At 42.5% G+C, this 12,305-nt stretch overlaps 1 protein-coding gene across 3 annotated transcripts in view; it reads left to right on the forward strand.

The window, feature by feature from the left end:
- The window catches only part of LOC136620471 (oocyte zinc finger protein XlCOF22-like), a 33,784-nt gene extending 27,183 nt beyond the window's left edge, over positions 1–6,601 (forward strand). For all 3 annotated transcript variants that reach the window (XM_066595255.1, XM_066595256.1, XM_066595257.1), the window contains 2 exons: positions 1,740–1,860; positions 4,970–6,601. In XM_066595255.1, coding sequence (XP_066451352.1) covers positions 1,740–1,860; positions 4,970–6,303 — 1,455 coding nt within the window. In that variant the 3' untranslated portion in view covers positions 6,304–6,601. The remainder of the gene's footprint in view (positions 1–1,739; positions 1,861–4,969) is intronic.
- Positions 6,602–12,305: the final 5,704 nt, after the last annotated feature.

Consider the following 12,305-nt stretch of genomic DNA (forward strand, 5'->3'; position numbering starts at 1 on the left):
CTCATGTTTAGTCTATGAACTATTGGTATACTCAAGCACATGTGAAAAAGACTGGCGTTTACTAATACATCATAGACTGAACATGAGTCAACAATGTGATGCAGCAGCCAAAAAGGCAAACACAATTCTATGATGTATTAAAAGAAGCATAGAGTCTAGATCTCGTGAGGTCATCATTATCCCCCTCTACTCTTCCTTAGTCAGACCTCATCTAGAATACGGTGTCCAGTTCTGGGCACCACACTTTAAAAAAGACATATACAAACTGGAGCAAGTTCAGAGAAGAGTCACCAAGATGGTAAGCGGTCTGCAAATCATGTCCTATGAGGAACAGTTAAAGGATTCGGAAATGTTTAGCTTGCAGAAGAGAAGGCTGAGAGGAGACTTAATATCTGTCTACAAATATCTGAAGGGCTGTTACACTGCAGAGGGATCAGCCCTATTCTCATTTGCACAAGGAAAAACTAGAAGCAATGGGATGAAACAGAAAGGGAGGAGACACAGATTAGATATTAGGAAAAAACTTTCTGACGGCGAGGGTGATCAATGAGTGGAACAGGTTACCATGGGAGGTGGTGAGTTCTCCTTCAATGGAAGTGTTCAAACAAAGGCTTGACAAATATCTGTCTGGGATGATTTAGTGAATCCTACATTTAGCAGGGGGTTGGACCCGATGACCCTGGAGGTCCCTTCTAATACTACCATTCTATGATTGTTCGCTTGTGTGAATGATAAATCGCTTATGGATATATGCATGAAAAATTCAAGATGCCATGACGTATGTCCGTTATTACGGTCATACTGACTTTTTGTTTTTTAATCACATTTATGTGTAATCCTGGATGGAAGAAAATGACATAGATATTATTGCCTGCTCCACGATCATCATGACATCATAGCTGGAGGATTTCACTTAAAAGTAAAGCATTAATGGCGTTGGTAACAAAGGGGCATTAGTTTGGAGGGTGCGCTGTTTTATGTATTCTGTGGAATGGCAGGAGAGAGGTCTTCCTCATACATGTTGTTGGGGCTAGAGCAACGAATTTCTCCGAACAGAATAGATGATGTTATCTGTGCGGAGAAACCAAAACCTGAAGAAGATCCTTTCCTTCATGAAATTATCAAGGCCAAAATGATCCATGGGTAAATTAACCCCCAATGCACCCTGTATGAAGGAAGGTTGCTGCAGCAAAAAGTATCCTCGACCCTCCTGAAAGACACTCCCACAGGAGACGACAGATACCCCAGTGCCGGCGAAGAGCCCCGAAGGGCGGTGGTTTCACCGGTGAGATCCATGTGTAACCCTGGATAACCGCTGGGGGGCCTAATAATCCTGTTCCTTCACCTACATTTGTTCCCATATATAACATAGAGTATTGCAGTTCTGTAAGATCTATACAATACATGTAAATATGGTAATAAAGGCAGCGGCCGGGCTTCATTTGGTCTTGTAAATGATAGCGATGAGATCACATTATATGAAAGTGGTCGATACATCAGCAGTTCTGAGGCCGGCTGGAGAATTCTGGGGTTTCCCATACATGAAAGGTTTCCAACAGTCGTTCATCTCGCTGTTCCTTCCTACTATGTATGGAAATGTAAGTTAGACCTGCAGCTGGCTCCCTCATATAACTACTGCTGTCCTGTCATTACTGGTCATTATGCTAATTACCCATCTTCTCCGCTCATCTAACACGTTCCTCTACATCTGTCTGACTTTTACAGTATTTGTTTCCCAGCTTTTCCCTCAGGGTAATGATCTGAAGAATATTGATGCTGCAGCCATAGTGGTAAAAGAAGAGGTAAATGTGAGGGGTGATGAGCGGTGGAAGGAGGAGATCCCTACAGACACCCGTCCAGGTGAGTAGTAACCACGGAGTAATGCAGAGAACAGTCACATCTTCTGCTCTTCCATCACCTGCAATGCTTTTGTGTTACATTTTTAAGCTCTGCGTTCTGTCAGATTGTTCAGCTGCGTATTCATCCATTTAGCCGAAACACAAATTAAATGTGGATGAAAATGTGATATCGCTACAGGAGATAAACCGTGACGAGGATTTATATATGCCGATCTCTGCTGATCTCTTTAAAAGGGTGTGTTTAGGGATTCCCATATATGACAGATCATCGTGTGGAAGTACAAAGGTGGCAGCTGTAAGCCAAGCAAGGGTACATAACCCTGTCTTGTTAAACGGAAGCCGTTCATAGGCCTTATGTTTGCACACAATGTAGATACTTGGAGGAAGTGCTAGGACAGTATGGTTGGGGACAACAGCTAACCACCAGGCCGAAACAATATCTGCTGTCTTTTATTGTAATGACTGCAAGACAGATCGCTGACCTGCAGTAATTACAGGGGGAATTGCTGTTACTTCTGGTCCTCCTCTTATACACTGGGTGTTGGGTGATACGTTGCCCACACACATGTGGCAGTTATGGAGAGAGTGGGGCTGCTGCACTGCTGCTTGGGGTCTGGGGCAATTAATCCCGTTGGGTAGACATGTTGCTGCGGTCATTGTCTGACGGCTGAAGTGAATGTGCATTTCTGCCTTTCTCGGTTGACAACGATCGGTTAAGGATCAGCCAAGTGTTCTCATACCATCTAACTCCTGAGAATACATATTCCTCCTGTGATAATTTGCTGGAGCTCACCGCCATGTTTGGGGTGTTGGCAGGTCTTACAATTCAAACATATTAAGTGGAATGGCTATATATGGCATAATATCTGCAGCTATGGGACTATGTGTACGTCTCCAGGAATATTTTTGTTTCCCTGATTTATGGAAAGCCTTAAAGGGGTTGTCCCGCGCCGAAACGTTTTTTTTTTTTTTCAACTTCCCCCCCCCCGTTCGGCGCGAGACAACCCCGATGCAGGGACCTAAAGAAAGCTTACCGGAGCGCTTACCTTAATCCCCGCGCTCCGGTGACTTCTATACTTACCGGTGAAGATGGCCGCCGGGATCCTCTTCCTCCGTGGACCGCAGCTCTTCTGTGCGGTCCATTGCCGATTCCAGCCTCCTGATTGGCTGGAATCGGCACGTGACGGGGCGGAGCTACACTGAGCTACACGGAGCCCCATAGAGAACAGGAGAAGACCCGGACTGCGCAAGCGCGGCTAATTTGGCCATCGGAGGCCGAAAATTAGTCGGCACCATGGAGACGAGGACGCCAGCAACGGAGCAGGTAAGTATAAAACTTTTGATAACTTCTGTATGGCTCATAATTAATGCACAATGTACATTACAAAGTGCATTATTATGGCCATACAGAAGTGTATAGACCCACTTGCTGCCGCGGGACAACCCCTTTAACAATAATCTCATGATGCTTTACAACTTATTGCCCCAACTCTTCATTTAGCACATCATAGATTCCCTCTATACCGAGGATTGTCCATAACCGTAGAAACAGCCTTCCAAGCATTCCTCCGGCTCTGGAGCTAAAACCTTTTTTGCAATGACTAGCTTGTATCCAGGTGTCCTTTCCTTCCAGTTGTCAACTGGATCCGGTATGGACTGTCAAATGTTGGTTCAAAACTTTTTTTGAGGTCTTTTGAGGACAACCCAGTCCTGGAAACAAAATATGTGACTCTTTTTTTGAGTCTGGAATCAAGGAAAATTCATGTTTACGAGTGACAGTCAACTTCTGATGCAAGGCACTCACATGGAGACTATAGCTCTTTTTTTTGCTCCCCCTGAGGGCGCCGTAAGGCGACACATGTTGTGGATATAGATTAGATTTTAATAGGGGTTTGGTGGTGCTGATTTATAAATTCCCACATAGGCTTTTGGCAGTTGGCCATCCAGGCTTATGTTTTGGTGTGTATATGCACAGTTACACACATGATACTAACTGATGACTGCTGGTCCCATCCCATTACTGCCACCATTTGCCCCTTTATTTTAAATATCATTCAATGTTGTCTTTTTGAATAATAAAGTATTTAGATTATATTTCAGGCGATATCCCCTATGGGGATTTTTTGCCTTTGTCAATTAGAATTGTGTTTATATAACCCGGAGTATTCCTAGGGCAATTTAATAATATAAGCAGTCATAATAATCGTCCAACTATTAAAAGTCACACAAGTCCAGCATTTTGTGGCAAAAGGCAAACAAGGTCTTCTGTGACTACATATTAGTTTGCTTCACATCCCCCACAAACTGCTTCTAGCCAGCCTGTTCTACTCTTGACCATTTCCATGAAATTTTATAAGTGACCCATAATAGCCTTGGAGGATAATGTCCAAAAGTCAAGTGAATTTTATTAACCCCGGGGGATAATGTGCAGAAACAACTGCTAGATTACTCTTACACCAGTGATAACTTGGGTGGTTATTGCCCCATGTGAAGGTACCTTAGCTGTCAAACCCCTGTGATTGTAGCTGGCAGGTGTCATCTGCTTCAAACAACCAGCACCTACTTGGTATGCGGCGGGCACATCTCTCAAGATCACTTCATATTCACCCTGCACCTCTGTGATCTACATGTACAAAACGAAAATATATCTCACCAGCAGCACTTTAAAATATCCCCATAGAGGTGGGACACGTTGAGGTGCAGCAGCCACCAGGACGTGGATCCAGTCCCAAAGTTTCAGTAAATGAGATTAGGTAGCAGCATCAATTGGTGCAAAAAATCCAAATGCGTTTATTTTCCCATAACCAATGTAGACAGTACAGCGACGTTTTGACCTTTATCAAGCTCAAGACCCACTGCTGGTCGAAACATCGCTGTACTGGCTACATTGGTTATGGGAAAATAAACACATTTGGATTTTTTGCACCAATGGATGCTACCTAATTTTATTTACTGTGATCTACATGTAAATTACAGAGGGGGAAAGGGTTAATTATTGAAATTTGCTTCAAGCCTTCAAATTGTGTATAGAAAATTTCTTTGTAAATATTATAAAATATGAAATATATATTTTGTTCAAAAATATCAAAAATACATTTTATTGTTGGCAGATGCCGGTACCAGGAGCTCAGGGGAATATCGGATGTCTTCAGATCTTAACGCAGAAGACTGCAATATTGCCCAGGATACATTAGAAGAGCCCACTATTATCCCAGATAAACCCTCAGCCCTTCACAGTAAACATCTATCATCTGACCCTGCTACACAGGTCCTGCTTTCTGATGCATCACAGACTACTGAGCCAGATAAAAGCCACAGCAGGGATGTTGAATATCAAAAAGCTCCCACAGAGGAGAAGGCATTTTTACATTCAGAAAGTATAAGATGTTTTATAGATAAATCAGATCTTGTTCCACATGAGAGAAGCCACACAGGGGCGAAGCCATTGTCATGCTTAGAATTTGTCCAATGTTTTTTTCTGAAATCAAGTCTTAATGTGCATCGCAAAATTCAGACAGGAGAGAAGCCATATTCATGTTCAGAATGTAGGGAATGTTTTACAATGAAAGAGGATCTTGCTAGACATCAGAGAACTCACACAGCGGAGAAACTATTTTCATGCTTAGAATGTGGAAAATATTTTGTTGTGAAATCACGTCTTGTTTCACATCAGAGAAGTCACACAGGAGAGAAACCATTTTCATGTTCTGAGTGTGGGAAATCTTATATCCACAAATTTCATTTTGTTAGACATCAGAGAACTCACAAAGAAGATAACCAATTTTCATGCTCAGAGTGTGGGAAATGTTTTCCTGTGATATCACGTCTTGTTACACATCAGAGAAATCACACAGGAGAGAAACCATTTTCATGTTCTGAGTGTGGGAAATGTTTTACCTGGCAATCAGGTCTTGTTAAACATCAGAGAAGTCACACAGGGGAGAAACCATTTTCATGCTCCGAATGTGGAAAAGGTTTTGCTGTGAAATCATGTCTTGTTATTCATCAAAAAAGTCACACAGGGGAAAATCCATTTTCATGCTCAGAATGTGGAAAATGTTTTGCCTGCCAATCAGCTCTTGTTACACACCAGAGAACTCACACTGGGGAGAAGCCATTTTCATGCTCAGAATGTGGAAAATGTTTTGCTGTGAAATCACATCTTGTTACACATCAGAAAGGTCACACAGGGGAGAAACCAGTTTCATGTTCTGAGTGTGGGAAATGTTTTATCTGGAACTCACATCTTGTTAGACATCAGAGAACTCACACAGGGGAGAAGCCATTTTCATGCTCCGAATGTGGAAAATGTTTTGCTGTGAAATCAAATCTTGTTACACATCAGAGAACTCACACAGGAGAGAAGCCATTTCCATGTTCAGAATGTGGGAAGTGTTTTTCCTGGAAAACAGATCTTGTAAAACATCAGAGATCTCACTTGTAAACATTTTCATGTCGTTAATGTGGGAAATGTTTTACTCTGTAATCAAATCTTGCTCTACATCAGAGAATTCACACACAAGAGAAGTCATATATTTATGTTCAGAATGTTAGAAATATTTTATCTATTTAGTTAGACATTAGAGGGCTCATGCAGGGTGAGAGCCAGGTTCAGGTCCTCAATGTGGGAAATATTTTACCTTGAAATCAGATCTGGTTAGACATCAGAGAATCCAAATGGGACAAAGCCATTTTCATGTTCAGAATGTAAGTAGAAAGGTGAAAAAATCGGGGTGACACTACCTGAATGAGTGAGTGATTTGGATAAATATAAGCAGGGGAACATGCAGAATATATGATTCTTCTCTCTCATTTAAGATGGTGGAAAAGACCTAGTTGTTCAGGTGCAGCCAACCCAATGAAAGTCATACTGGCAGGTGAGACTATTCTCATGGATTAATGAAGGAAGAAAAAAAACGCTGTGTGTAGGCGCAGCTGACCAAAATATAAAGTTCAGTTCAATGCAGAAAGTAAGCTCAGCTTCTCCGCTTAATTTTAAACCAACTTGAAAAGACGCATTTCATGACAACGCCCCCCCGCCCTCAGTTATAGCTGGGGATACACCTCGTGTTGGCTATCGGTATGTGCATGGTGTATATATTTTGGCCAGCTGCGCCTACACCCATTACGTTTTTTTTTTTTTTCCCGCTAATCCATGTTTAGAATGTGGGAACTTTATGGCATTCAATTCATTCTGGTTAACCCCTTAGTGGCCAGCTCATAGTGTTTTTACATCCTGCCTAAGTGCATCCTGCAGGGATTTAAGCCACATAGGATATGGATGTGACAGCTCCATGCTGTCAGTGCCCAGAGGTAGCTAACAAAATGGAGCTGTTATCCTGGGCTGTGGGGAGTCCTTCCCCAGGAATGCGACCGGCGCTATATGATGAATAGCGCTGATCGGATTAAAGTGCAAAAAAGTTTTTAAAAGTTAAAGATTCAGCTGCCCTCATGGATTAGATCCATGGAGGCAGCTGAGATTACTCACCCGGGTCCTCCGTGCTGTCCCACAGTGATCTGGTCCTCCAGGATCTAACGCCGACCTTCTGCGCATGCACGCCAGGCATCATTACATGAGGTGCATGCACAGAAGGCCAGGAGACCCGGCAAATTTGAAGTCTCCTGCCTCTCAACTCCTGAAGGTAGCCAGGCCTGTGATCTCAGTTATACAATGGATAACGGCAATCACGGAAAAGTGAAAAAAGTGTGAAAAAGTTTAACTATTATCTCCCCTCATATCCATGAGGGGAGATGAAATTACACAACTAATGTCCCCAGATTTGTCCTCTAATAGGATGTTTTCCGCAGACCTTACCCCGGCTTTGGCGCATGCACCCGTCAGAATAATGGCGGATGCATGCGCAAAAGTCTAGGATTGGCCAGGTAATTTAAAATCTCCATATTCCTGGCTACCAAAGGTAGCCGAAAGTCTGGAGATGTCATAGGGGCCCGTGGTATGTGGCTACTGGTAACATGATCGCTGTTATCCAATGGATAATGGCGATCACGTAAAAGTTTTTATAAAGTTGAAGTCTCAGCTTCCCTCACTGATGCGATCGGTGAGAGGAGATGAAACATCTACCCAGATGCCTCCGCATTTGAACCCCGATGCGATCATCCTCTATGGCCCTTTCCGGCTTTTGCGCATGCGCCTGCTGGCAAAATGTCGGACACATGCGCAGGAGCTGAGGAACCCAGGAAATTTTAAATCTCCTTGCTCCCGGCTACCAAAAGTCACCGAGAGCCTGGAGCGGTGACCAGTGGCCTCGTTGGGCAGTCCCCGGTCACATTCTAAAAAGGTAGCGATCTGCCTTAAGCTATTCTCACACGACCGGATAAGAATTGCGGATCCCATAGTAACATTGTCTTCATTCAGCCTAACATACTATGTCCATCTAGTTCAGCCTGTTTCAACTCCCTAATTGATCCAGAGGCAAAAACCCTAACAGGCAAATGCCAATTAGCCCATTTGGGGGAAAATTCCTTCCTGGCTCCATAATGGCAATCAGAATAATCCCTGGATCGGCCTTTGATAGTTCCTACCGGAATGTAAGACCGGGAACTACAACCCCGCTGGTCAGCTAATGTCTATATCGTGTAATATCCTTCCGCTCGAGAAAGAGGTCTAGTCCCCTCTTAAACTTCTCAATAGATTTTGCCATCGCTGCGTCCTCAGGCAAGAGTTCCACAGTCTCACTGCTCTTACAGTAAAGAACCCCCTTCTATGTTGGTGATGAAACCTTCCTTCTTCTAGACTTAGTGGATGCCATCTTGGTACCGTCGCAGTCCTGGGTATAAACAGATCATGGGAGAGATCCTTGTATTGTCCCCTGATGTATTTATACATAGTTATTTGATCGCCCCTTAGCCGTCTTTTTTCCAGGGTGAATTATCCTAATTTTGATAGCCTCACTGGGTATTGCAGTCCTCTCATTCCATGTATTAATTTAGTTGCCTTTCTTTGAACCCCCTCAAGCACTACAACATCTTTCCTGAGCACCGGAAACTGTACACAGTATTCCATGTGAGGCCTGACAAGTGCCTTATATAGTGGAAGAATAATGTTCTCGTCCTTCGCCCTTATACCTCTTTTAATGCACCCCAAGACTTTATTAGCTTTTGCAGCAGCTGACTGGCATTGGTTACTCCAGTTTAGTCTACAGCCCACTAGTACTCCCAGGTCTTTTTCCTTCTCACTTTTCCCTAGCAGTACCCCATTTAGTGTATATTGGTGACATCCGTTTTTGCTGCCCATGTGCATAACCTTACATTTATCAACATTGAACTTCATTTGCCATTTTTCTGCCCAAGCCCCCAGCTTATCTAGGTCTGTTTGTAGGCGTACATTGTCCTCCGTTGTGTTAATTGTCTTATATCATTTTGTATCATCTGCAAATATTGATATTTTACTGTGCAGCCCCTCTATCAGGTCGTTGATAAATATATTGAACAGAATGGGGCCTAATACTGAACCCTGTGGCATGCCCCTAGCAACAGTGGCCCAATCAGAGTGTGAACCATTTATTACCACCCTCTGCTTTCTGTCTCTGAGCCAATTCTATACTCAGATACACACGTTTTCACCCAGTCCAAGCTGCCTTATTTTATATATCAGCCTATTATGTGGCCCGGTGTCAAATGCTTTAGAGAATTCCAGATATACGAGATCAATAGACTCTCCCAGGTCCAGCCTAGAACTTACTTCATCGTAGAAGCTGATCTGATTGGTCTGACATGATTGACCCCTCATGAACCCAGGCTGGTGAGGAGTTATTTTGTTCTCATTGAGGTATTCTTCGATGGCATCACTCAGAAACCCCTCAAATATTTTTCCAGTTATTGAAGTGAGACTTACTAGCCTATAGTTACCAGGCTCGATTTTGGACCCCTTTTTGTAAATTGGAACCAGGTTGGCAATGCACCAATCCAATGGTACAACTCCGTCTTTAAAGAGTGTGTGTGTGTGTGTGTGTGTGTGTGTATATATATATGTGTATGTATATATGTGTATATATAATATATAGTGAGGGATTAGCATCAGGATAAAGTAGTACCCGGGGCGGCAACGGCCAGAGACAGTGACACCAGGAAATAAAGTTCTTTAGTCCAGGCTTCGCCTGGGTTTATTGCAGCAAAATAAAGTAAAACAGGCCTTAACTTGAGGCCAACAGAAATGAACACCTGCTCGTCTGAGCACTCTCTATACATAGATTGATCCTGACTACTCACTTTGAAAACACTGCTTGCTGCTCACAGCCAGTCTGTTCTTCAGACCTGCAGAGGTCTCACCACACTCTCTCCAAGACCTGCAGGCCCAGGCTTTATAAGGCCTGGTACCAGCCTCACCTGGTACGTGGGAAAGGTCATTCCACCCTTCGCTTTGACCACTCCAGGAAAAGCCAGCCTCATAGGAGAGCATCCTAGGCAAAATATATCTGCCCTCCAGCACTTTGCCAGTCACTGTTTCTCACTATGTAAATGTGTGTATGTGTGTATATATATGTGTATATATATATGTGTGTATATATATATATATATATATATATATATATAAGAAATAGTGGTCTAGCTATCACATCACTTAGTTCCCTTAGAACCCTTGGGTGTAAGAATGCTCGCCTTCCTGCAGTTCCAGGAGCAGCTTGTTGAGCGCCTTCTGTGTGAGACCGCCGCACCTCAGCAAGCTTACAAAGCCTCACAGAGCACCACTTTTTACACGTCATTGCTGCCACTGGGGTCAAGAAATACCCCCCAAAAAAGCATGGGAGGAGGAGGCATACCAGATTTTATTGCCCCATTTGCCCATTTGAACCAGCCTTTGTAATTACTCCTATGTTCAGACATACTACACAGTTTACATTATTACTTTTATCTAAGATTCAGGGAATGCCAAAAAGGGTGCAGGAGGGGGTGTTTTTTTTTTTTTTTTTTTTTAAGGGAGTTTATTTTTATTCCGCACAAGTGGGCAATGGGGCCTAAAATTTATTCAGTTGTACCCTGAAATCCAATTGGTGTTCCCTTCATTATAGTCCCAGCCATGTATGCTATAAGTAGATTGGGGCTACAGTGAGTAGGTCTCTGGACACAGGACAAACAGGGGGATCCGTTTTGGGGTGCAAGTCTTCATTCATGTGTGTGCTGTACAAAAAAACTATTTTTAAAAATGACACAATTGCCCAAAAAAATGAAAATCGTAATTATTTCCTTCTGCTTTGCTTAGATTTATTCAAAACTTGTTGAGTCAAAATATGCAGTACACCCCTAGATGAATTCGTTAAGGGGTCTAGTTTTCAAAATGGGGTCATTTGTGGGAGCTTTCCATTGTTTTGGTGGCTCAAGGGCTCTACAAGTGGGCAATGGGGCCTAAAACGCCTTCAAGCAAAATTTCTGTCCTGAAAGCCACCGGCTGCACCTTTCATTTAGGGCCCCGTTGTGCATACGGCCCCATTGTGCATACAGACATAATATTAGGGCCACAATCCGTATGTTTCTGAACACAGGAAAAACAGGGGTATCCGTTTTGGGGTGCAAGTTTTCATTTATATGTGTACTGTACAAAAATATTGTTTTTAAAATGATACAATTGCCAAAAAAATTAGAATCGCAATTTTTTTTTTTCTTCTGCTTTGCTTAGATTCATTCAAGTACTGGGGGGTCAAAACATGCAGCACACCTGTAAATAAATTCACTAAGGGGTCTAGTTTTCAAAATTGGGTCATTTGTTGGGGTTCTACATCGTTTTGGCCGCTCATGGACTCTACAATTCGGCAATTGGGTCTGAAACACCTTCAAGCAAAATCTTCTGAAAGCCACCGGCTGCTCCTTTCGGTTTGGGCCCCGTTGTGCATACAGACATAACATTAGGGTCACAATGGGTATGTTTCTGAACACAGGACAAACAGGGGGGTCCATTTTGGGGTGTAAATTCTCATTTTCATGTGCATTCAAGAAAAAAAAAATACTGCCTTTAAAATGACATATTTGTCAAGTATGAAATTTTAGGTTTTCTCCTCTAAATTGCATAAATTCCTGAAAAAAAACTGTGCGGTTAAAATACTCACGATACCCCTCAGTGAATACTTTAAGGGGTGCAGTTTTTTAAAATAGGGTCATTTGTGGGGGTATATATCATTCTGACACTTATGAGTCTTTGCAATCTTGGCTTGGTGCAGGAAAACAAAGTGTTCCTCCAAATGTTACATTTGTACGTCTCCTAAATAGTTTTTAAAAAATGAAAGCTTTTCAAATGTGCGTCCAGAATAAAGTAAACCGATGGAAAAATATATCTTATGAAAAATGTGTAATGTATGTTTGCACATATTTGTTATATTATAATTGAAAATGTGAAAAATGGCAATTTTAAAAAATAATTTCCCAATTTTAGCGATTTTAATTAACATACACAAGTTCTATCGGATTATTTTTACCACCTAAATGAAGTACAAC

Source organism: Eleutherodactylus coqui, chromosome 3, assembly GCF_035609145.1.
Source record: "Eleutherodactylus coqui strain aEleCoq1 chromosome 3, aEleCoq1.hap1, whole genome shotgun sequence".
In the NCBI taxonomy this organism is placed as follows: domain Eukaryota; kingdom Metazoa; phylum Chordata; class Amphibia; order Anura; family Eleutherodactylidae; genus Eleutherodactylus; species Eleutherodactylus coqui.